The 21004-nt window shown below is 46.1% G+C and overlaps 2 protein-coding genes across 2 annotated transcripts; both read left to right on the top strand.

Annotated features, from left to right (window-relative positions):
• Positions 1 to 1118: 1118 nt before the first annotated feature.
• Positions 1119 to 7718, top strand: LOC128711749 (nuclear pore complex protein Nup205). Its single transcript, XM_053806635.1, has 5 exons — positions 1119 to 1128; positions 1244 to 4374; positions 4445 to 7196; positions 7265 to 7441; positions 7516 to 7718. The coding sequence occupies exons 1-5, from the start codon at positions 1119 to 1121 to the stop codon at positions 7716 to 7718; spliced, it is 6273 nt and encodes a 2090-aa protein (XP_053662610.1).
• An 11934-nt stretch (positions 7719 to 19652) lies between these two features.
• Positions 19653 to 20884, top strand: LOC128713894 (uncharacterized). The gene is made up of 3 exons (XM_053808765.1): positions 19653 to 19796; positions 19880 to 20573; positions 20637 to 20884. The coding sequence occupies exons 1-3, from the start codon at positions 19653 to 19655 to the stop codon at positions 20882 to 20884; spliced, it is 1086 nt and encodes a 361-aa protein (XP_053664740.1).
• The last annotated feature ends 120 nt before the right edge of the window (positions 20885 to 21004 follow it).

The raw sequence follows: 21004 nt of genomic DNA on the forward strand, positions 1-21004 counted from the left end.
TCCTACCTGCTGCTCACCTACAGACCACCTCGTAGCACCGGATCGTGATTCAGTGATCATCTCTCGCATCCTGCACCGTTATGTTTCGGCACATGGTTGAAAGATGGGTTAAAGTGACCGCACCACCAACCCGTCAGCCCGTCAGCAAACGTTCGCCGAAACGGTCCACCTCGATCGAAACGCATCTTCGTGATGTGATGTCGCGGTTTTAATTGATTCTCTGACATTATATCCGCGCGATAAGCGATAAATTTTTATATAATCAGCACTTATAAACGATGACTTTTATTGATGAAATCGCTGTCGCCACACGTTGCCGTTGTCTCCTGAACCCGGGTGGAAGGGCAAAACACCGGGAAGCGGCGCAACAGCTTCTGATCATGAGCATTCGATGCTTATCACCGGTCGCATGAAAAGCACCTTGCGCGATGCTTCTGTGTAGACTATGCAGCATGCTCCTTTGCAAAATGAGCCAATGAAATGTGTTTGATTAGAAGCATTCAAAAACCAAGCATGTCAGGGAAAGAATTATACATTTATTCATTTAATTCAATAACAAATGGATCTTTTTTACATTTCTACAATTTTTAATGCCACATTTGAGTAGTTCCAGAAGATGTGCAATGTGAATTAAAGTTAGGTTCCTTTTTAATCCTAATTGAAAGATAGAAACCCCCTACGTGCTATTTAAACGAAAACATCGCCATGTGAGCCAGCAGCGTGGGCGATGTTAATTCGACATATTTTTGTAGTGGAACGAAATCAATTCGTGTTTAATTCGAAATTGAGAAAATTTAATCAAATCGATTGTGAGTTTTTCACAAACGATTGCCTAATTTTGCTAAATTTTAAGAAATGTGTATGTTTTCATAACATCGCAAAATATCGCCAACGCATGACCGAAGGTTCGACCAAGTGCATCAGTTTGACAGCCCAAACATTGGAAAAAAGCAAGTAAAGAAATTCGTTTGCCGCCTGTTTGTGTGCGGGTTGTTTCTCGCACTTAAAACGTTTATTTTGCAGTGAAATAAAATCGGATTTGTATTAAATACGCCTAAAATATACTCATCCGGTGCTCTGCCACGTTTTGGTTTGTGGTCTTGTTAAGTGTACAAACGATGGCCGATGGTAAGTGTTTGGGAATCGTTTCCGAACGACGTAAACCGGTATTGTGAGGTTAGGAATCGTGAATCAACAAACGCTTTGCTTTCACGGTGCTTGCAATTTTCTTTTTTCCCCCAAGCAACACCCGACGATCTGTGGACACCGTACAAATGCTTGCTGAACAACGTTGAAAATTATCTACTCCCATCGAGCGATTTCACCGATACGTCCCATGCCGCCAGCTTGGAAGCGTTGCTCCGAAAGCACAAGCAAAATTTCATTTCACTGTTGAAAAATCCACCCAAAAATGCGAAATGTCGCGAAGCGATCAAACAGGGCATTACCGAGGGTATTACGCTGCCCGAGTTTGGCCACACAATCCTGTCCAAAGAGCTGGTCGACGAAAGTATCATCATATCGGACATGTTCGACATGAACGAGTATGTGGCGCTAGAGCTGCTGTGCACCTCCCAGCAGCAAACCATAAACCATCCGGGTTTGACGCGTGGACTGGTGGCGGTGTTGCTGTACTACGATGGACGGAAATCACTCGTGGCCAGCCTGAAACAACTGCTTAAATCGCGTGCCGGCGTGTCTTGGTGCACGGATGCACCGCCCGAGGTGACGCAAATTGTGACCAGCTACACTGACGGTTTGGTTGCGGACGGTCTGCTCGAACGCATCATCGATTTGCTGCAGGAGCTGGACATTACGAAGGAGCTCGACATTCTGACGACAAATCGTGCGCTTGGTCCGCCTCGGCACCATCGACAAGTGTTGGATTTGTTCGAGGAAATAAGGTTCTTGCTGGCCCAGTGCATCTACTATTACGCCGCGCAGTCCGGCTTGCCGCGAAACGCAACGATGAAGTTGGTGCAGTATTTACGCAGCTACAAGTGCACCGAATCGAGCGGTGGAATCGATGATGTTACGGTGACATTACAGATGGGATTACTATACGCACTGGATTTAAGTGTACTACAGCGTAGGGAAGATGGCGAAGAGTTGGTCAGAAAGCTGCCCATGATCAAAGACGACCTTTACATCGATTTCCTCATGGATGCACTTTCGACCGGTTGGGAAAACGATGGCCTACATGCGTTGACACTATTCGCGTTCGGCCTGTCGATTGCCACACTTCGGCTGGCGCCTCAAACGCTCGTGCAAGATGCATCGAAAATGATCGATCAAGACGAACTGCTCGTCAACGGTGCCCTCCAGGGAAAGGTTTTCGATTTCATGTACTACACGTTCCTCGAAAGTGAACTCATATTCGATACGGAGTTCTTCTACCGCCGTCTGCATACGCTGTTTGCCGATTTCATCGAACTGATGCACTCGAAGGTGACGGAACTACGGGGCCGAGCTGATGAGACGGCACGTACGGTGCAGGTTTACCAGCAGCAAGGCATCGAACCACCGACGAATCTCTGTCGGAACTTTGAAATGTTGCTGCTGTCGGTGGGAAAACTCTACGCAAACGATCGTCAGCATTTGAACCTCAGCATGGATTACTGGGGACCGACCGAGTCCGCCCATAGCTTCCCGGGACACCGGATCTCGTCACGATCGGTGTGCTTGTTTAAGTTCATCCGGCTAGCGGGTGAATTGCTGCCACCAACGCTGTTCATTCCCTACCTCAAAATGCTGTCCGGGCTAAGCTGCAACCTGCAAGCGGCACGTAGTGCGTTCAACCTCCTGAAGCAGGGCAGTGCCTATTCCGGTAGCAGTACAGTTTCGTGGGACCACTTTTTTAACTCTCTTAGCGAGTATTACTTCAATCTCCGACAAGAGCAGAATCCACAATCCGAGACGGTGTACCGGAATCGAATGATTTGTCGAAGCATTAGTCCACAGGAACTGCTCGGACTGCAGGCCGTTCTGCAGGTAGTGCAATCGGTCGCCCGTCACGACGAACTGTCCCGCATTGCTCTGTGCGAAAGCGACAAATGGGCACCATTGAACGTGCTGGTGGGGCTCATCAGCTGTTCCGTTCCGATTCAGCTAAAAGCGGAAATTGTCCGTACGCTAGCCGCATTGGCGGGAAGCTTGGAGAATGCTATCAAGCTTTGGCACAATCTAGAAGATTCGCAGATCATCAACACGGTACCGTCGACGAGTAATTTTAAAACGCGTGGTGTAATATCCGAGCTGGAGGAAGTCGAAAGCCGCAACGAAACTTTCCCACTTACGCAAGCCATGCTAGATTTGCTCGCTGCGCTGATGAGCACTGCCATTCCGGACGACCTCGGCGAAGGTTCGCGTGCTCCCGGCATCCATCCATACCTTTCGTACGTGGTGAATACCGTCCTGTTACGACTGTTCAGCAGGAATTACAAGGACGGTGCGGAGAAATGGCAACTAGCTCAAAAGTCTCTCCAGATTGTGCATATGTTTGTAGACAGCTTTCACTTCAATCCAGCTAATGCAAACCTGATGAAGGAGCTAAAAGAAGGACGAACACCTCCGGCGTACCGTATTATGCTGCAGCTGAACACAAAATCGGACTTGCTGCGTTTCATACTTCACATCGTCGATGAGTCAATTGTGTGTTTCGATTCCTACACACCGTTCCCCGGCAAAGGTGCCCTCGAGGCCGCTTCCCTGCTTTGTCTGCAAATCATAGAAAAAGCACTGAACCTGCAGGAAGAGTTCTTCAATATGCACCTTAGCACACCCAGCCCGGTGAATCTGAACGGCATCAACAAGTTGCTGCTCGGTGTGAATCCACGCAGCGGTACGGCCAATCACATGCTGAACATTATGAAGCACATTACCTACAGCACGTGGCTGCCGGAGAACAGTCTGGTAGCGTTACGCATCCTTTCCATCATTATGACCCTACCGGACGTTAATCAGCTCATTCTCGGACTGGTCACACAGACGGACGAGCTGAAGAACGAAATAAGGCAAGGGTTCGTCGAGTGTTTGGAGGCGGATTTAAATGTCACGGAAGAAGCGGAACCATTGCCACTGATGGAACAGACGAACGAGGCGGCATTGATACTAGGTGGCGGAGCAATGGAAGAGGAAATGTCAACCAAATCTTCCACCACGGAAACCTTCATAACTACGAGCATTAAGACTGCTGTAATACAAATAATTCAGGAGTGCTTACAGCAACCGATTGTTCCGAATCTGGCCCACTATCTGTTAGGGTTTGATCTTGGAAAGGATCTGCATCTGACCAGTCTGCAGCAACCGGGTATAATGAATTTCCCAAGCCATTGCTCGAAAACGCTCATCACTTTGCTCGATCGGCATTTAGAGGTAAGTTGTATTTTGAAGAAACTATATATGACAGCAGTATCAATTAACATTCCACATTAATTATTTGTAGCACATCAAAAGCGGTAATGTACTTTCGACCAGCTACAACAAGCTAATGGAGTACGCGTATCGATTGTTGTACCAAATTTGTCGCAACTACCACACGTCGGAGGTGTTTCTGCGCTTTCTGCGCTCTTGCAACGATTTCCTCTGTCGGCACACTGCATCACTGCCTTTTCCGGATGCGAAAAATCCCTTCCTGCTGAACCAGATGACGTTCCTGTTGAAGTCGATCGTAATCGAGCTGAAACTAACGAGTGAACGAAGTCAGGCGACCCAGTTTGAAACGATTTGTAAAATACTGCTCAAAATTATAAACTCTCCATCGGTCGAACCGGTAACGACGGGTCTGGGTGATTACTACACCAACACGAATATGAGCTTCTCGATTAATGGTACGGCCGACCTTTCAACGACTGCGATCGCCGCCACAAAGGAGTCCAGTGAAACGGCCAAACGATTGCTGTGCATCTTGCTCGATTGTGTCGATTTCACCATCAAGCAGCTGGAGGAACCCACGTGGAACTATTTCAACGTGACGGTCCTTCATGAGTTGCTGCAAAGCTGCGAAATGCCCGCGTCCCAGACGACCCGGATGCGGCTGATCGATACGCGAAAATTGCATGACATTCTGCGCGATGAGCTCGATTCAGTACAGACGATCGCTACCGGCCAGCGGGCGCATGTTGTGCAGGAAGTGAAAACGATCTTAAAATACGCGCTGGATATGAACACACAGCGCAGCCTCTGCTCGTCCACGATAAAGTTCCTGGAGGCATGGGGTCAGGTGGCGGAGGTGCTTGTTTGCGTTACCCCCACCATGATCATGTCACTCGACACGAAGCAGATTATCATCACGGAAATCTTGCAGATCATGCTCAGCAAAGCGGTCCCGAAACAGATCATCCCGGAGCTGGCAAACATTGCTTCCTCGACCATCTCGCTGTTGATGGTGAATTTGAGAAGCTGCTTCCTGCTTAAATCGGAACAGATGTCGCTGCACATGATATCGGAAAGGCATCAGAATGGTAGCATGAATGGGTCGAGTCTCACGACGGTCGGTGCGAGAAATGGTCTAAACGGTGAAGCGAACAATAGTGCACAGAACCGGCAGGATGGTGGTACGTACGTCTATCTGGAGCGTGCCAACGCGCTTAGCTTGAAGTTTATCCTGAAAAACATTCTCGACTGGTTGCTGATCAGTAGCGATGGATCGCCACAGTTGAAGATGAATCTGTACGTAGCCCTGCTGAACTACTTGTACATCATCAAGGGCAATCGGGACAGTTTGGAGCGCAGCCAGAAGCTGGAGAACGATAAGGAAGAGATGGGATCGTTCCTAAACCAAACCATCAGCAATGCGGGACGGAAACCGTTCGGCACGGAAACGGAAGATTACAAACACTTGACAATGATTATGGACATCTTCAACTCGTTCGGTGATAATCTGATCGATGTCATATGTCAAGATTGTACGACCGGGCATGATATCTGTAAAATGTTAGCAATGTCCTGTCTCGACATGCTGCTCAGTATGGATGCATCGATCGACATCGTGGAGTTTATCGCTCGGCACGGATATCTGTCGCACATCATCAACAGTTTGCTGAAGCGGGACAGTGATCTGTGCCGAATTCTGCAGACCAATCCCAACACCTTCCGGGCGCTGTATGTTTACGAGTCGAAGATGGCACTACTGACGCGTTTTGCTCGGTGCCAGATCGGTGCCCGCATGCTGCTGGAGGAACACATCCTGGGTGTGTTGGGCAGCATGAAGGTGTACGATCTTCATCCAGATGTTCAAATCCTGAGTGGTGGCAACATCCAGCAGCAGTCGTACGCTTCCGCTATGGCCGTAGCAGCTGCAGCTGCATCGGCCTCGTTGTCCTCCTCTTTCATCCCACCGGTTGAAGCCCGGTTCCAGCAGATCCTATTTCCCGCGCTGAACCTCTGCGACGCTATCCTATCGACGCTGGGACACGAAAACAATTCCGCCCTCAGCCAGATCATACACTTCTTCCTTTCCCACAGTGATATGATTGAAACGGTGCTGCGAGCAGGGTCGCCGAGTATGAATTTGGGTCTGCTGAAAGAACTCGCCGGTATAACGAACCTGATCGCACGATCAGCAAATCAGGAAATTTACGAACTAACCGATCCGAACGCTAATCAAGCCTTCGGTATGCAGCTGTACCGGATGCAGAAGTTCATGTTGGCCCTGCTGCCCCGATTCATCGTATCGGAGCAGAATCTGAAAGAGTTACATCAGAGCAGTATGATCCTGCATCCGTACGGTAGCGGTGGCATGGGTATTAGTAGCAGCGTTAATTTTGGCAGTGCGCTCAACAACAACACCGCGAGTGGACACGATCATAAGCAACGCAGCCAGTACGTGAAATACTTCCTCGAGGTAGCGGCTAATCTTGCCCTGTACACGCGCAACTGCATCTCGAATCATGTGGTTGATCATCGGACGATTAATGTACTGTTTTCGCCACACTACAATCCGGACGGCTCGACAGCAGCGGGTACTGCTGGTTTAACACCAACAAAAGCGACCGCACCCACATCGTTGGCATTGATGCGCCAGGAAACGTTCCGTTCGGCTACGGAGACATCCTCGTCGGATGTACCACACAGTCTGTACGTGGTTATTACTCAGCTTCGTTGTACGGTGGACTTTTATCACAAAGAGCGAAGTGTGCTGGAAAGTCTACAGCAGCAACGCAACTCACTGCCAAGTATCGACTTAGATAAAAATAGTAAGTATGCAAGAGAACGGCACGTAGGCAAGATTTTGTTAATCGGAAAACCATTTATCCTGCTGCAGTTCAATTACAATACAATTTGCTGACCGAGCGTGTAAATGGGAAGCAGGAAGAATTGCAGCGCAGTGTTTTCATTATCGAACACTACCTGTATATTCTGTGGGCACATCTGGACTTCTTCATGTTGCGCGTTTTGCCCGTGAATAATCGCGTCGGAAGCTCAACATTTACGGGACACAGTAAGTCGCACAAAACTCTGGAACATGTATGCAAAAGCTCGTGCTAAAATAAACAATTCTCTTCCTTTTCTTAGACTTCCAATCCGACCAAACCGATTCCAGCTGGCGGGTGTCTAACGAAGACATCATCGCATTGAAAAAGACACTTATCGGTGTGTTTAACGAAACGTTCTGCAAACAGCTGATCGAGATGGAACAGAAACAATCCGAGAAGGGTTTTGTGGTATCATTTATTAGACGAATTAAACAATCCATACAGTTTGTGCCAGTAAAGTGAGCAGTGGGATGTTGGTATAGTGTTTAAAATGACCATTTGATAAAGTTTATTTCTTTCACGCTAATAGCCGCTAATAAGAATCGCCTCAATTAGCGAAAATGTATGTGCATAAGTAAATAAAATTAGGAGTAATAATGGAAGAAACGCGCACTGGTTCTCATTAACGCCATAGTTTTAATCCCCATAGAGCTGGAGTGTGTCGCCTGGTCGCCATCGCTCTCGATTTGATTGGCGTTGAGTGACTAACAAATTATATGCTGTTATGTGGCGGACGAATCAATATCAGCAATGTTCCGTAATTTTAACCCATTCTACCCAGGAATTGATTTTAATACATAAAATCTCTGTAAAAAAGAAGATACTGGGAAGGATTTTGGCTTCGTGCGTTTGGAAGGGAAATAGAGTAGGCACAACAATAACGAGGTGTATTATTTACTTATTACGGGAAAGGGAATTAGATTCGCCAGGCTTCAATGGTTAAATACGAACGACCCAACCCGTAACGTTATTTTAAGTCGTCGACATAGACAGCGGAAATGGGGTGAGTGTGTAGATGCAGTGATGGATTTAAAGCATCGTTTTTGCAACCATTATAGTACACGAACAACATGAAATACAGCAAATTCTATCCCTTCTAAAAAATGTTTTAACGGCAAAATTTGAATCGCACCACATCTAAATCGTCACGCGCGAACTCCGAACCCGCCAGTATAAACGCTGTCAAATTCCAAACACACGCCCAACTGTCAACGCCAAAAGCGACTCTTCTTTTATTGTGGAATAGGTTTCCCCGTTTCGCGCTGCATTTGGTTCGGTTCGCGAAGAAAAACGCACGGAATATACGCGTGCGAGTGCAGGAACTAGATCACGAAATCGCCCTCTCAGCTAGTAACGCACGGACCAAAGCGATTAAGCCTTCGGAAAGTCAAAGCGCTCTTTCAAATTGATTGGTTTAATCTACGGTAAAGCAGCCAGAAAAGGGGAAGGAGGGAAGACAACAACAAAAAATCCCGTGACCGTGAACGGCCGTGATCCATTCCGTTTCATTGTCCATAGAACACGCTTTAAAACACGTAAAATTCATAGCTCATCCATTCGTCGTTACAGTCCGGTTCGTACAATTGCGTTTTTGACGGGGTTGCAAGCGATGCGCTGAGTGATTCGCCAGTGTTTTCCACTTGAACGCAACGTTGAAAAGGTGAACAAGTGCTTGGGCTCAAATCACAGCAACCTGTTTTTCTCCCCGTTCCTCATCCACTTACCACCCCCACCACTCCCTTTGGTAGGACGGGGTTGAGGCGACTGGCGGGTGCCAGCGGGAAGTGCGAAATCCCATCGATAGTGAAAATGATAGTGAGCGCAATGATGCTGCCCGTGTTTTCCACTGTCCGCTGCCGTAATACCGTTGTCGACACCCCGACCGTGCACCATCGTTACCGATGAACCGGGCGGAAAAGCGCTCGAAGGAAAGCTCGTGGTTGAACGATAGCATCCTCGCTCGGTCGCGGTTGCATCGACGTCGCCTTTCGTAGTCACCGTTGTACTCATCGTAGCAGTCGTGGTGCCTGGTGTGGTTGTTTCGAGCGTGTGGAAAAGCCGAAAAGTGAAAAGAAAAAACGTCGGCGGTTCATCTGTGTCGAAGGTGGTGATGGCAGCATAAAGCAATACATGGTTCGTGTGCCCGTGCCGATGCAGGCGGTGTGCTGTGAGAAGTGCAGTGAGTAAAATAGAGAAATCCCCTTTTTCTGCGAAACACAGCCGAAAGCGCAACGAAGCAACGTGAAAGAAGGGGCCACATAATTTTTGGGGAGAAAATCAACACCACACGCCACACAAGAGCGGTCTCATTCGGGTTTGCGGCAACTATGCAGTGCCTAACGGGGCGTCCGGATTTCCACCGTGGGCACCATCACCATCGACCACAACAACAGGTAGGTTGGGGGTGGGATAAGGGTGCCATTTTTTTCCTTCCCGGCCTGAGAAAGAGCTATCACTCGTTGATGATGGTACAAACTGGTTCGAATTAAACGCAACCTTTTTTCCCGTTTATCCTTTCTTCGCCAAAACATCAACATTCGCTATCACCGTAGGTAAGCTAGAGCAAAGGCATGTGAGAACATATTTAGACACGATGCACACACACAGGCATGCCCGTACAACAGGACACATCATTCCCGGGGCGTAAAAGAAATTTCCACATCATTGCGAATTGTGCAAGAGAGATACATATTGCGGTGCGGATTCTGTCAACTCTCTGGCAACATCGCAGAACCCTGACATCGGTTGCCACACAGCAACCGGTGCGGTCGTTATAGTGCTCCGTCCTTTCGTCGTTCCATGCCGCACTCACTTCGACGGACCCCGGGTGGTGTTTAATTAAAGGGTGATGTGAGATTACTCCACACCTGCCACCGGTATAGACCCAGCCGACCTCATTTAGCATATTACCGAACGCGGGTGGTAGTGGAAGGCCGGAAGGTCGCCGCAGCATCAGCGCAACGGTCCATAACTTCTTCAGTGTGCGAGTGTATATACGTATTGCGGGCGTTGTGTTGTGAGCTTTTTCTTATCTTTCCAAAGCTCGAGAAGAAATCTTATGAGTCAACTTCTTAGATTGTCAGCTATTATAAATGCGCTAGCTAGAACTGTATGCTGTAAAAAAACTGATAGCTAGTACTTAGTTCCATTACGACAAGTAGGAAGTTATGTTCCGCCTGTGATTCACCTTCCAGCACTTCCTGTCAGTGGCTGGGTGCCATTGTTTCAGTAAAAAAAAAACCGGTGGAGACAACATGTGCATGATAAGTTAGAACGGTTACCATAATCAGACATCGGAACGCGTAAAGGCCCAGCCCGGCTGTGTGTTTACATAATCCCCACATCGATGACGGGCGGAGAATATTCGGAACCATTCGATGATTAGCACATTTTTCGGTCCGGTGGACTGGCCTACTGTTGCTGTCAAGGCAGGGTGGGGAGGGGGGGGAGGGTTTGGGAAATGTTCCGACAAAGAAACGCGTTATAATTTTTCGTTCTCGCTGTTCATGGACTTTGAATCGCTACCACCCGGGGGTTTCACTGCAGTGGTTCGTTTCGTAAAACACAATTCAATAACTAGAGTACTGTTTACCAAACATTAAGTGTAATGTTATTTGTTTACATGCTGATAAAATTTGTTTTTTATTTGTATTTGATTACAATTGTTTAACTTAGATTAACATCTAAGCTGTTGGAGTTCTGCAAGGGCATGACACGGTCCCCCCAATCGAGAGTTTAACTTAGACTAAGCTTGTTGATGAGTCATTTATTGTTATAAGAGTTATCGCCTTGTTTTGATTTCTGTGTGTAGCAGAAGTTCATTCCTATTAGTCTTCAATTTATTAAAACACTACAAAACAACAATAAACTTCATTTCTTTCTTCTTGGTTTAACGACCTACATTCCTCTTATGGTCAGTTTGACTTAGACTTAGAGAACGTAGACGGCTAGTCATGACCAAGACCTTCGATGTATTAAATCGAATGCCGAAGAACGAGACTAGCGTCGGGTAAATCTGATTCGGATTCATCAATCTGAATAAACCTTTGAACTGGATGAATGAATCAGAATCTCAATTCCAAAGATTCATGACTCCTCTAAGCTTCATGAATCATCCAAGATTAATGATCTCGAAGGAACCTGTCCGCTATGTTTAGGGCTGATGATTCATTAATCCTTTGAGAGTCGTTTCCTGACTCGAATAACTCATCGTTAAAGATTCATATGAATAACTCCTCTCAAAAGATTAATTAAGCACAACACTGGACAAGACCATGATGTCACCTGCATAAACTGTCCTCTTCCTCAGGGAAGATTTAAACTCAGAAGCTGGAAATTTTTCAATAAGTTTATTAACAACTAGCTTAATTGTTCGATCGATTAAACCGTTAATGTTGAGATTTTTTGTCGGCCGTTCATCAGTCGAAGGATTTAAACTTGTAAGGACCCCAGTCTTGCCCGATAAGAATAGAAATTATACCCAAAAAAAACAGTAAAACTGAGAGTAACGCTTATCATAATAGAACGATAGAACTGAACAGATAGAACGCTCAAAATCATTATGAAAAAATGTATTTTAATCTCCTTCTTCTTTTTTACCGGCATAACAACCTCATGAGATCTAGGGGACTGCCATTTCAGGCCATTTCTCTGGCTTGGCTAACCCGTAGCCCGATTGGTAGTCCTGCGCTACTGTTCTGGAAGCGATTTTGGACTGGCCCTGTCGTGTGAAGATCGGAGCCCCCCCTAAAATACACCACCCACCCGCTGTCCACACGTTAGATTAAAGTACAGGCAGTCCCCGAGATACGCGGTTTTTGGAAGTTTGACAGCTGAGTTAGTTTATAGCACAAAATCTAAGCAAAAAGGTGTAAAATTAGTCTAAAATACCTTCTTTTGTCATATAAAACATATGATTTAAATTTATTTTAAAATATTTTTTTCAAAAACTTGCCTAATTTGCTGATTACATTAGGTGCAGAGAAGGAAGACAACTATCCAATTTTGAAGCATAAACAATTTTAATCCCGGATTCGACTTAAGCGTAAATTTGAGATATGTGATTTTTTCACGGGTTATAACGATCCGCTATAATAGTGTTACTCGGATACTGCCTGTATTCAACAAATGCTGAACCTTCTAGGTCATGCCGCGATATTCCAAAAAGCGGATTTCTCCGAGACACTTTATCTCCTCAGGAAAAAAACCCTGCATAAGATTCTGCGGCTTTCCTTCGTGTATTACTTATCACACAATGTAAATCTTCCGTATCAGCCCGGAACAAGCAGTTGAAGTAGCAGCAACCTTAAGCAAAGACACATGATAACAGTAAACGGAACAGTAGACGGTGTTGCATTTTTATTGGACCATCGTGCAGCTCGGTCGGTTCGAGCCGGAGAGCGCAGATAAGCGCCACGAGGGAATCCTACTTCTACCACGGGTACGGGAGCATATCGCACCGCATCATTTTACTCCCCGGTATTTACTTCCTCGAGTGCGATACCTCCACGCGATAATTAAATCTTGTCTGGCTGGGAAACTTCTGGCCTAGTCGGGCTGCCCGAACCTGATGTTTACCCTGTCCGGGGTGTCTATCTTGCCCACAAGCCAGAAACATCTGACAGTACCTTTATTATTTTTTGGAACGAAATAGTACGTAAACTCCACTCGTTCCTCGTGTCGGGGCACGTTGCACTCGTTGCGCGAATGTCCCGTCTGGAGCAACAGCGCACAAACATCTCCCAAAGATATGTATTCCGAACAGGAAAAAAAAAAACATTTCCGAGGGCCGGTAAAAGATCCGACCGTGCCGGGCAGTGTTAATTAAGTTTATCCAAAGTTGAGACAACACGTACACGGTGGCATCCGTTGATGGCATTCCGCAATTTGCTCACCACCAGAAAAAATTAAACCGCACTACTTGTTGAGTACTTGCCACCGAGCGCGAGTGCGCTGAGTGGTGTGTCGTTTGACGGGCTGTCGAAACCGTCTCACCGGACAGACATCATCCGTCACACATCGAGCAGCACGTCACTCGGACATGCAGGACCTAATTAAAGGACACTCGCTTAGGAAAATACAAATAAATGAAATCACCACCGGTCGCCTTTTGGAGTTGCGGGCGTGTGTGTCTGAGCTTGTTTCGTCAATTGGCCCTTCGTGACTTTCCGGACGTCGTGATGGGACTGCGGCCGAAAAGGGGGGGGGGGGGGGGGGGGGGAAACTGTGTAATCATTTTATTTTACACAGACCACCACCCGGTCTCAGTTACAACCTTCTGCATCGCGGAGACCATCAAACTATCATCGGGGGCACCAGGTGTATCTTCCTGCCAACCGAAAAGAGAGTAGTTTGGAGTGGTAATAGAAGTGTGAGCTGCTGAGAAGAGGGGGAGAATAAAGCAGGAAACATTGTACGGGCGACGGTTTGGCGGGCTCCAGTTCAATTACCCAGACCGCTCGAACTGACGCACTGCGGGGAAAGAAAATTGGACGGCCACAATGCGCGCTCGTCTACTAAGTGGGAAATTCTAACGTCCTGAAATTTCATCACGGGCTACGGGGAGGATCTTGGTGGGGCGGGGAGGGTGGCAGGGTGTAACATGCAATCTTTAGTTGTTTTGTCCACACGGTGTTTAGATTGCTTTTCCCTGCTCAATTGAGGAAAGCCTTTCGTGTTTGGGCAAATCCTTGGGCATGGATGAAAGCCGCCTGTCCCAAAATGGAAAAAAAAGAAAACCTTTACTGCACCTGACACGCGCCCGTTTGTGTGTCCGCCTTTGGATTACATCAAGCAAAACCGGCCAGCCAGCTCCCTTCCGCCCATCGAACCTTCGATGTCCTGTGGTTTCCTGTGGTGGATTTGTTTTTTTTTTCGGTGAAATCCTTGCTTCCCCTTGCCCATGACCACTGACACCGGTCTGCGTTTGAAGGTAGCCGCTGAAGGGCACAACCCGACTATCCCCGAGCCCTGCAGAAGGCAAAGGTGTCCGGTGTGGTAGCATTATGGAACGTTACATAATCCTTTCGCTTCAATCGATACGGTTTCGGTTGCCTTTTTCGTTGTAATGGGATGCCTCACGCTGGGCCTGGCTCTGTTCTACCTGCCCCTCCCTCCGGCAGCCGGATATCGGATTCTTGCCGGATTGTTGTGACATCTTCGGTGTGTATGTGTGTGTGTGGTTTTGAGGTGGAAGTGAACCAACGGACGGTTTTCGTGCTCTACTGTGCCGCAGTTCATGTACAATATCCCTTCCATCCCCCCCCCCCCCCCCCCTCCCACCACCCACCCCCCACCCTTTTTGTGGCACAACAGTTTCTATTTTGTGATTCATTGTCGGCGAACTTCATTGGAAAAGTTTCACAAATCTTTTGTCATTTTATTTGCGTTTTTGGCTGGTTTTGAAGAAAGAAGAGGTCTGCAAATAGACGAAACCGCGTCTGTGCTACTGCCAGAGGCACCTTTAAGCAATAGCCCACATAGTGATGGGAAAGTTTCAATTTTGTTCGGAACGGAACCAGGTTCTTTCCTTAAAGGAATGCTGTGGAACTTCCTCCTGAAAGTACCAAATAACACGTAAATCACTAGCGAATGATCAGTGCAACGTGTTATAACCTTTTTTTTGGTCCGCAGAACAACATATTTGCCATATGTTATGCAAAACTAAATTGTTTTTGTTTTTACAATTGTGCTCCAATTCCACACATACGGGGCCAAAAATCCTTCTGAGCATCTTCCTCTCAAACGCCGCTAAGAGGGATTCGTCAGTGTTGGACAGAGTCCATGTCTCAGAGGCGTATGTGAGTACTGGAACTATGTAGGTTTTATATAGTCCCAGCTTCGTTCGACGCGACAGGTCTTTTGAGTTGATAAGATTCCGCAGAAGTTTCAGATTGGCAGACATCACTCTAGTGCATATCTCAACATCAATGCTGTTGTCGGTGTTGACCTTTGACCAAAGATAAGGAAAATTTTGGGATGATTTTTAAAGAGCGCTCACCTATTTGTACGTCACCCCTGCGTAAGTTAGGATGTGTTAGAAGGGCCGGTGGTGGTGCAACCATCAACTTAGTTTTTGCCTCATTAATCTCCAACCCGAGGTTTTCTGCCTCCAGCTCAATCCTTTGATAAGCATTCGCTACTTAGGAGAGGCGTTAACCAATGATGTCTATGTCATCAGCGCATACCAGGATCTGGATTGACTTATAGAAGATGGTGTCCGAAGTTTCCACCTCCGAGTCGCGGATGTCCCTCTCTAGCGCTAGATTGAAGAGTGTGCCATTTCCTTGGTGGTAGCAAAGGACTGACCGGACTACGGGAAATAAAGTCAAAGAAAGCCAGAAATGGCAGCTACGCTTTTCGAGGTTGTTGTGTCGATTAAGAAGATGATCTATGAGAGCTGATGAGATGATGAAAACGTTAAAAATTGGGATCAAAATGCCGGGACATGACATTTGCTATGCATCGAATTCTATATTGCTCCTTGAGACCTTGGTTATAATCTTCGCAAGACGAACAAAACATGCAGGACCAGAAAACCTTCTTTGTACGTTTTTAAACACCTAGGTTCGATCGTTCCACAGACGGAACGGTACGATCCTAGTAGGTTCGGAACGGAATTCTCATCACCACACCCAGATGAGGGATAAATTCTTGCGAAAAAGAGTTTGTTGTGTTTTTTTTTGGCAAACAAATTGCACAATTTATCCACCGTTTTGGGGTGGAATGCGCTGACGTTATCGTCTGCGAGCATTTTGCCGGTAGCGTTTTAGATTTATATCGGTGGTACAGCATTGGGGAAAAGAAGCCTCGAATGGTAGGCGTCCAACATCTCGGCAAACAAAGTTTAAAGATAAGAAGCTTTCGGAAGCAAACACATGTTTTAAAATGTGTTACTTTTTTTTTTGGCTCCACTATGCCCTTTCCCTTTACGGCTCTCCGATAAGCGAATTCAATGCTTCACCCCCAATTGCCTTTAAGAGAACAGATCCGTTTGTTGTGTACGATAAAAAGTCAATAAACGCGGCAGAGCTATCAGGTGCGAAGGGTGTTATTTTGCGACCAGCACCTGATGGCGATTCCCGCAATGCCAGACCCAACATTGGGATACCCCACGAACGGTAAATCCGATACAATACCGTATCGCGTTAAACTCTTTGATTTTTTTTATTTGCTTTTGCACCCTTATCGTTCTACGCCCGGGGGCCAATACTGGTTTGCAAGTTGAATTCCTTGAATAGTGATGCAATGCTGTAGGAATCCCTGTCTGTTTACGCTTTCTGTTCGCTTTTTATCAGTCAGCTCTGGTGCATACGGGTTCATTTTGCATTACCAACACCAGACAAGCAGTACAATCGTTCGCCGAGAGGTTATGGAAATGTTGTCAAGTTGTGCCATTACTGCAAACACACTCGCCCTTACAATTGATAATAAACTTTTTGGTTGCTATTTTAACGATGTCGTACATCGCACAAAGAACAATATTGAGAGAATGCGACGCACTTGCACAGGCCACACTGGGTTGGTTAGAATTAACTGCCATTTAATTACCCCTCAGACTGCTGTAAGGCATAGAACCGGGGGCCCTTGTATCAATTACAAGCGGGCAGTAGTGAGTACATCATCAGTGAGCCAACACCATCACCGTGGTTGGCAGGGTGAAACAACACCACTATAAAGTACAGGGTTCCCCATTAGGGTTCTATTATATCTTTAGTTACAAAACTTGTTTCTTAGGACGGCATCTGTCAAAAAATCGAACGTGCTGTGAGTTGTAACCAGATTAGATCCTTCTGAAGTGTTATTCAGCCAGGCAAGTCCAATTTTGTTTCATTTTTAAATCATCCTTAATTTAACTTACTTGACTTGCAAGACTGTCATTAAATTAATAATATACGTTTAAAATCACAGACTCAAAATTTATACAGAAAAACGATTTAAAGCTGCCATTTCGATTGTATTTTCAATATTTCTAAAGTCATTAAAGTTAAAAAAAACCATATTACACGATGGCTTTTTGGCTGGTCTGTCATTGGGTGATCTGTCAAAATCCACACTTTGATGCAAAGATCCATCTGGAACGTGTCATTAAGTGAAGCTAGAAAGAAGGGTTTATCTGTCATTAATTTATTTCTAAAACAAAAAGCATGGTTTATTCACATCTAATCGAATAAAGTATCACTGTTGAAATGCCGAATGTCATTTTTTCGGGCTGGCCAATATCTGTCAAACGCGAGTAGACAGAAAATAACCCAGACCAGAAGAAGAAGAAGAAAATAACCCAGACAAGAAATCATCGTGTATTACGATCATAAGTGTATTGTGCTCGGTGCATCCTTAATGTATTGCAAAACCCTGCAAAATCCACACCGAGAAGAACGCAGGTGCACGAGGTCATCGGTGCGAGGCACGATTTGCATCGGTATGGGAGACCGTGAAGTTTTTATTTCCACTAATAAACTTTATCATTTAATGAGCATATCGTATCACGGGCGACGCGGAGAGTCAAGTGTCGACTGGGCGGACTGTTGGGTGGATTTGGGTGAGCTGTTGAACATAATTTAATTTATTGTGTGTGCCGTCCGTTGTGGGTGGAAAGCTTCCTAAACGAGCGTTGTTTAATTTAGACATGTATCTAAATTTATCGTAAATCTAATCATATGCATAAAGAAAAAACCATCCCCAAGAGATAACAATTATCGATAAAATATTGGTATTCTGCCCGCTTCTAGCATTACATTCCTGTCGCCTGTAGTCAACCTTATCACATATCTGCCTTCCCTCGATCTCATCAGTCGACCACTAATCAGAATCGGCGGGAACATTACTGTCCTGCGTTCACAGTTTTCCACCGCTCCGGGAAATGCTACATTAAATCACTGTTTTCCGACACGATGCCGGATCCACTTTCCACAATTCCCGCCCGTCACCTCACAATGCGCCTGCTAAAGCGTTAATAGATGGCTGCGAGGTGCCCAACAGCGGACCGGTCTATTGCTTGCCAAGCTCATGGGTGTATATGATGAAACCGATGACGGATAAACACGCACCTTCAATTTTCCAATAGTTCGGGCTGTGTCTATTGACTGGCTCGGCCGACATGGGACACCAGACCAATGGGACCGTTTGTTGTGATATGCTCCCCGACCCAAAACGGTATTAATGGTAATGTTGTACAATGCAACCATCTGGTCTATAATCAGTGCACAATGTTTCAATGCACTGAAGAGCCATTCATTGTCGTAAGTGGAAATTTAAAAATTACTTTCGTTTGGTTTACGATGTGTGGCGTTATCTCGTTTTAGTGAATAAATAAACATAATTGTTTGTAAAATTGTTTCTAACCAATTTATATGTGTGCGTTATAGTGGAATTGCTTTGAGGAGTCACCCATGCTATCGTTGCGTGATTCAAGAAATTGTACTCTGTTCTCCACGATCCTCTCCGGACGTACATCATAATTGGACCAGTCTAGTCAGTGATTAAATGCGTCTCGCAACTAACGTCGCCGATGGGGAGAATGTCGTACACTGATGGCTTTAAACACTTAATGAGTCATAATGCAACGTTAAGCTAAGAGAGGGACATAACTGACAATTTCTTACGGTTAACGAATTATGCGTACATAAATCAAACTGCCCACAATCGAACTGTAAAGCCAACTTAAGCATTACAGGAGATTACTGAATTACGCATTACTGAACCATTTCCATCATTACAGGGTTTTACGTTAGATAGGATATGGTGAGCTCAACTTCCTGCAAAACGTAAGACGGTGAGATTGATAGTGAGACACAAAACACTTTACTAAATCGCTTCCGTATGAAATGTCGTTAAATTCTGAAATGTAAATGTCAACTCTTGAATCCTTCTATACGTAAACTGCCGGTCCGATTTGGTATTCAAAAAATTGTGTACGCGATTCCATATCCAGTTTTTGCAATTCAGTAAAGTTTTTTTTAGTTTTTACTATTAATCTTGCCGTTCATCTTATTCGCTTGAGCGATACAGTAAGTTGGGCTCGCCATATCCTATCTATTGTAAAACCCTGTATGCGAACTCACCTTTTATACCCGGTCGAAGTTTGCGTTGTGCTTTATCATTAATGTTGTTTACATACTGATATACTGAGTAAATGTTGGTTTAATTATCCGTTGATTCATTTTTCTCTTTTCGTTTATTTGCATGTCCATCTTCACCAACCCTGGATCGGTGTGTAGTATCCGTTCGCTGGGCCCGAGTTGGCCACATTCGGGGAGCATCATTAAAAAAACTAGGAAGGTCTCTGTCTTACCCGTGCTTGAAGAAAGCATTTCCTTTGGGAACTACACACCTCTGCTACAGAATAATAGGATAAGACAACTACGGCAATCGCAATAGGTGTGAAAAACTGAAACCATGAGAACGAAACCATTCCTGCTGATACTGACGTGCGTGATTATGATCACTTGTATGACCATCCTGTTTGGTTCCGCCGGTCAGCAGAATGATTCGTTGAAAAACATCGTCACCCAGACGCATCAGCAGTTTCGCAACTTTAAGGTAAACGTTGGAAGCAGGAGTCTGATCCATTGGATTCGTTTGCTCATGTCTGACCTTTCTTTTTCGCTTTTTTTTTTTTGTAGAAAAATCTCCGTGAATCCAACACCGATCCACGGCCAGAAGTCGATCCAAAATATCTCGCCCAGCTCGGCTTCACGCAACCGCTCTACAATGCAAGCCAGCGGGCAAATTTCACCATCGTCACGTACGCCCTGCCCGGTGACATCGCGTCCGCGCTGCTGTACGTCCAGAATGTCGCTATGAAACTTCCCGCCCAGCCCCTGCTGGTGTACGATCTCGGGCTGGCCGAGTCGGATCTGCACATACTGCAGGGTGCCTGCAACAGTACCTCGACCACACACTGCACTGTGATACCGTACGATCTGAGTAAGCTGCCGGCCCATGTGACCGACCGAAGTATGCACGCGTTCCGTCCAATCATCATCCACGATGCGTTGGCACGGTCGAAGCTGATCCTATTCACGGAGAACAGCGTACGGCTGAAGGGTAGCAATACGGTGCGAGAGTTCGAAGATGTGCGGTTGCGGGCAGAAAACAGTAGCTCCGGTGTGCTCGGCTGTGCTACGAAACAACCCGTCACTAGCCGGACCCATCCGAAGATGTTCGAATACTTCGAGATTGCGGTCGATAACTTCTACTTTCTGCCGATGATGTCGCTCGAGTTCCTGTTCTTCAGAGATAGTGCGACAGTGAACGACAAGGTGCTGCTGCCATGGGTACGCTGTGCGCTAACCTTGGAGTGCCTGCATCCAATTGGTAGGTGTTTGTGTGAATGTTGTATGGAAAGTTTAAATAACTTTACAATGCTTTTTCTTGTAGGAGCTCAAACAGGTGGCTGCAAGTACAACAAGAAACCGCTGTATCGATACTCGGGATGCCACGAATACGACACGTGCGCATTCAACATCATCCTCGGCATGACGTTCGGGTACGACGAAAGTAACTACTCCAACCAGGAACTGGCCAACCTGTACTACCTGGAAACGCTCGAGCAAGCGACCAAGATACTGGAAAATCGACGTAAAAACATAAGCGATACCTCGGAGCACCCGTTTACTGAGGATTAAAGTTCGCACGCGGATGTTGATGATGCTGTAAGGTAGATGTTTTATGTGCGCCATGCAGCAAGTCGATCCTTTTTGGCATTTTCTCGAATTTCTTTAGTTTGCAGCATTTGCTTTCCCTAC

This window comes from Anopheles marshallii, chromosome 3 (genome assembly GCF_943734725.1).
Source record: "Anopheles marshallii chromosome 3, idAnoMarsDA_429_01, whole genome shotgun sequence".
Classification (NCBI taxonomy): Eukaryota; Metazoa; Arthropoda; class Insecta; order Diptera; family Culicidae; genus Anopheles; species Anopheles marshallii.

What these genes read in the sequence shown, in the direction of transcription:
- LOC128711749 (XM_053806635.1), top strand. An exon ending in TGCTCGATCGGCATTTAGAG is followed by an intron (nt 4,375 to 4,444) that starts GTAAGTTGTATT and finishes AATTATTTGTAG; the next exon opens with CACATCAAAAGCGGTAATGT. An exon ending in TATCGACTTAGATAAAAATA is followed by an intron (nt 7,197 to 7,264) that starts GTAAGTATGCAA and finishes ATCCTGCTGCAG; the next exon opens with TTCAATTACAATACAATTTG.
- LOC128713894 (XM_053808765.1), top strand. Translation starts at nt 19,653, where the DNA reads ATGAGAACGAAACCATTCCTGCTGATACTGACGTGCGTGATTATGATC. An exon ending in AGCAGTTTCGCAACTTTAAG is followed by an intron (nt 19,797 to 19,879) that starts GTAAACGTTGGA and finishes TTTTTTTTGTAG; the next exon opens with AAAAATCTCCGTGAATCCAA. An exon ending in GGAGTGCCTGCATCCAATTG is followed by an intron (nt 20,574 to 20,636) that starts GTAGGTGTTTGT and finishes TTTTTCTTGTAG; the next exon opens with GAGCTCAAACAGGTGGCTGC.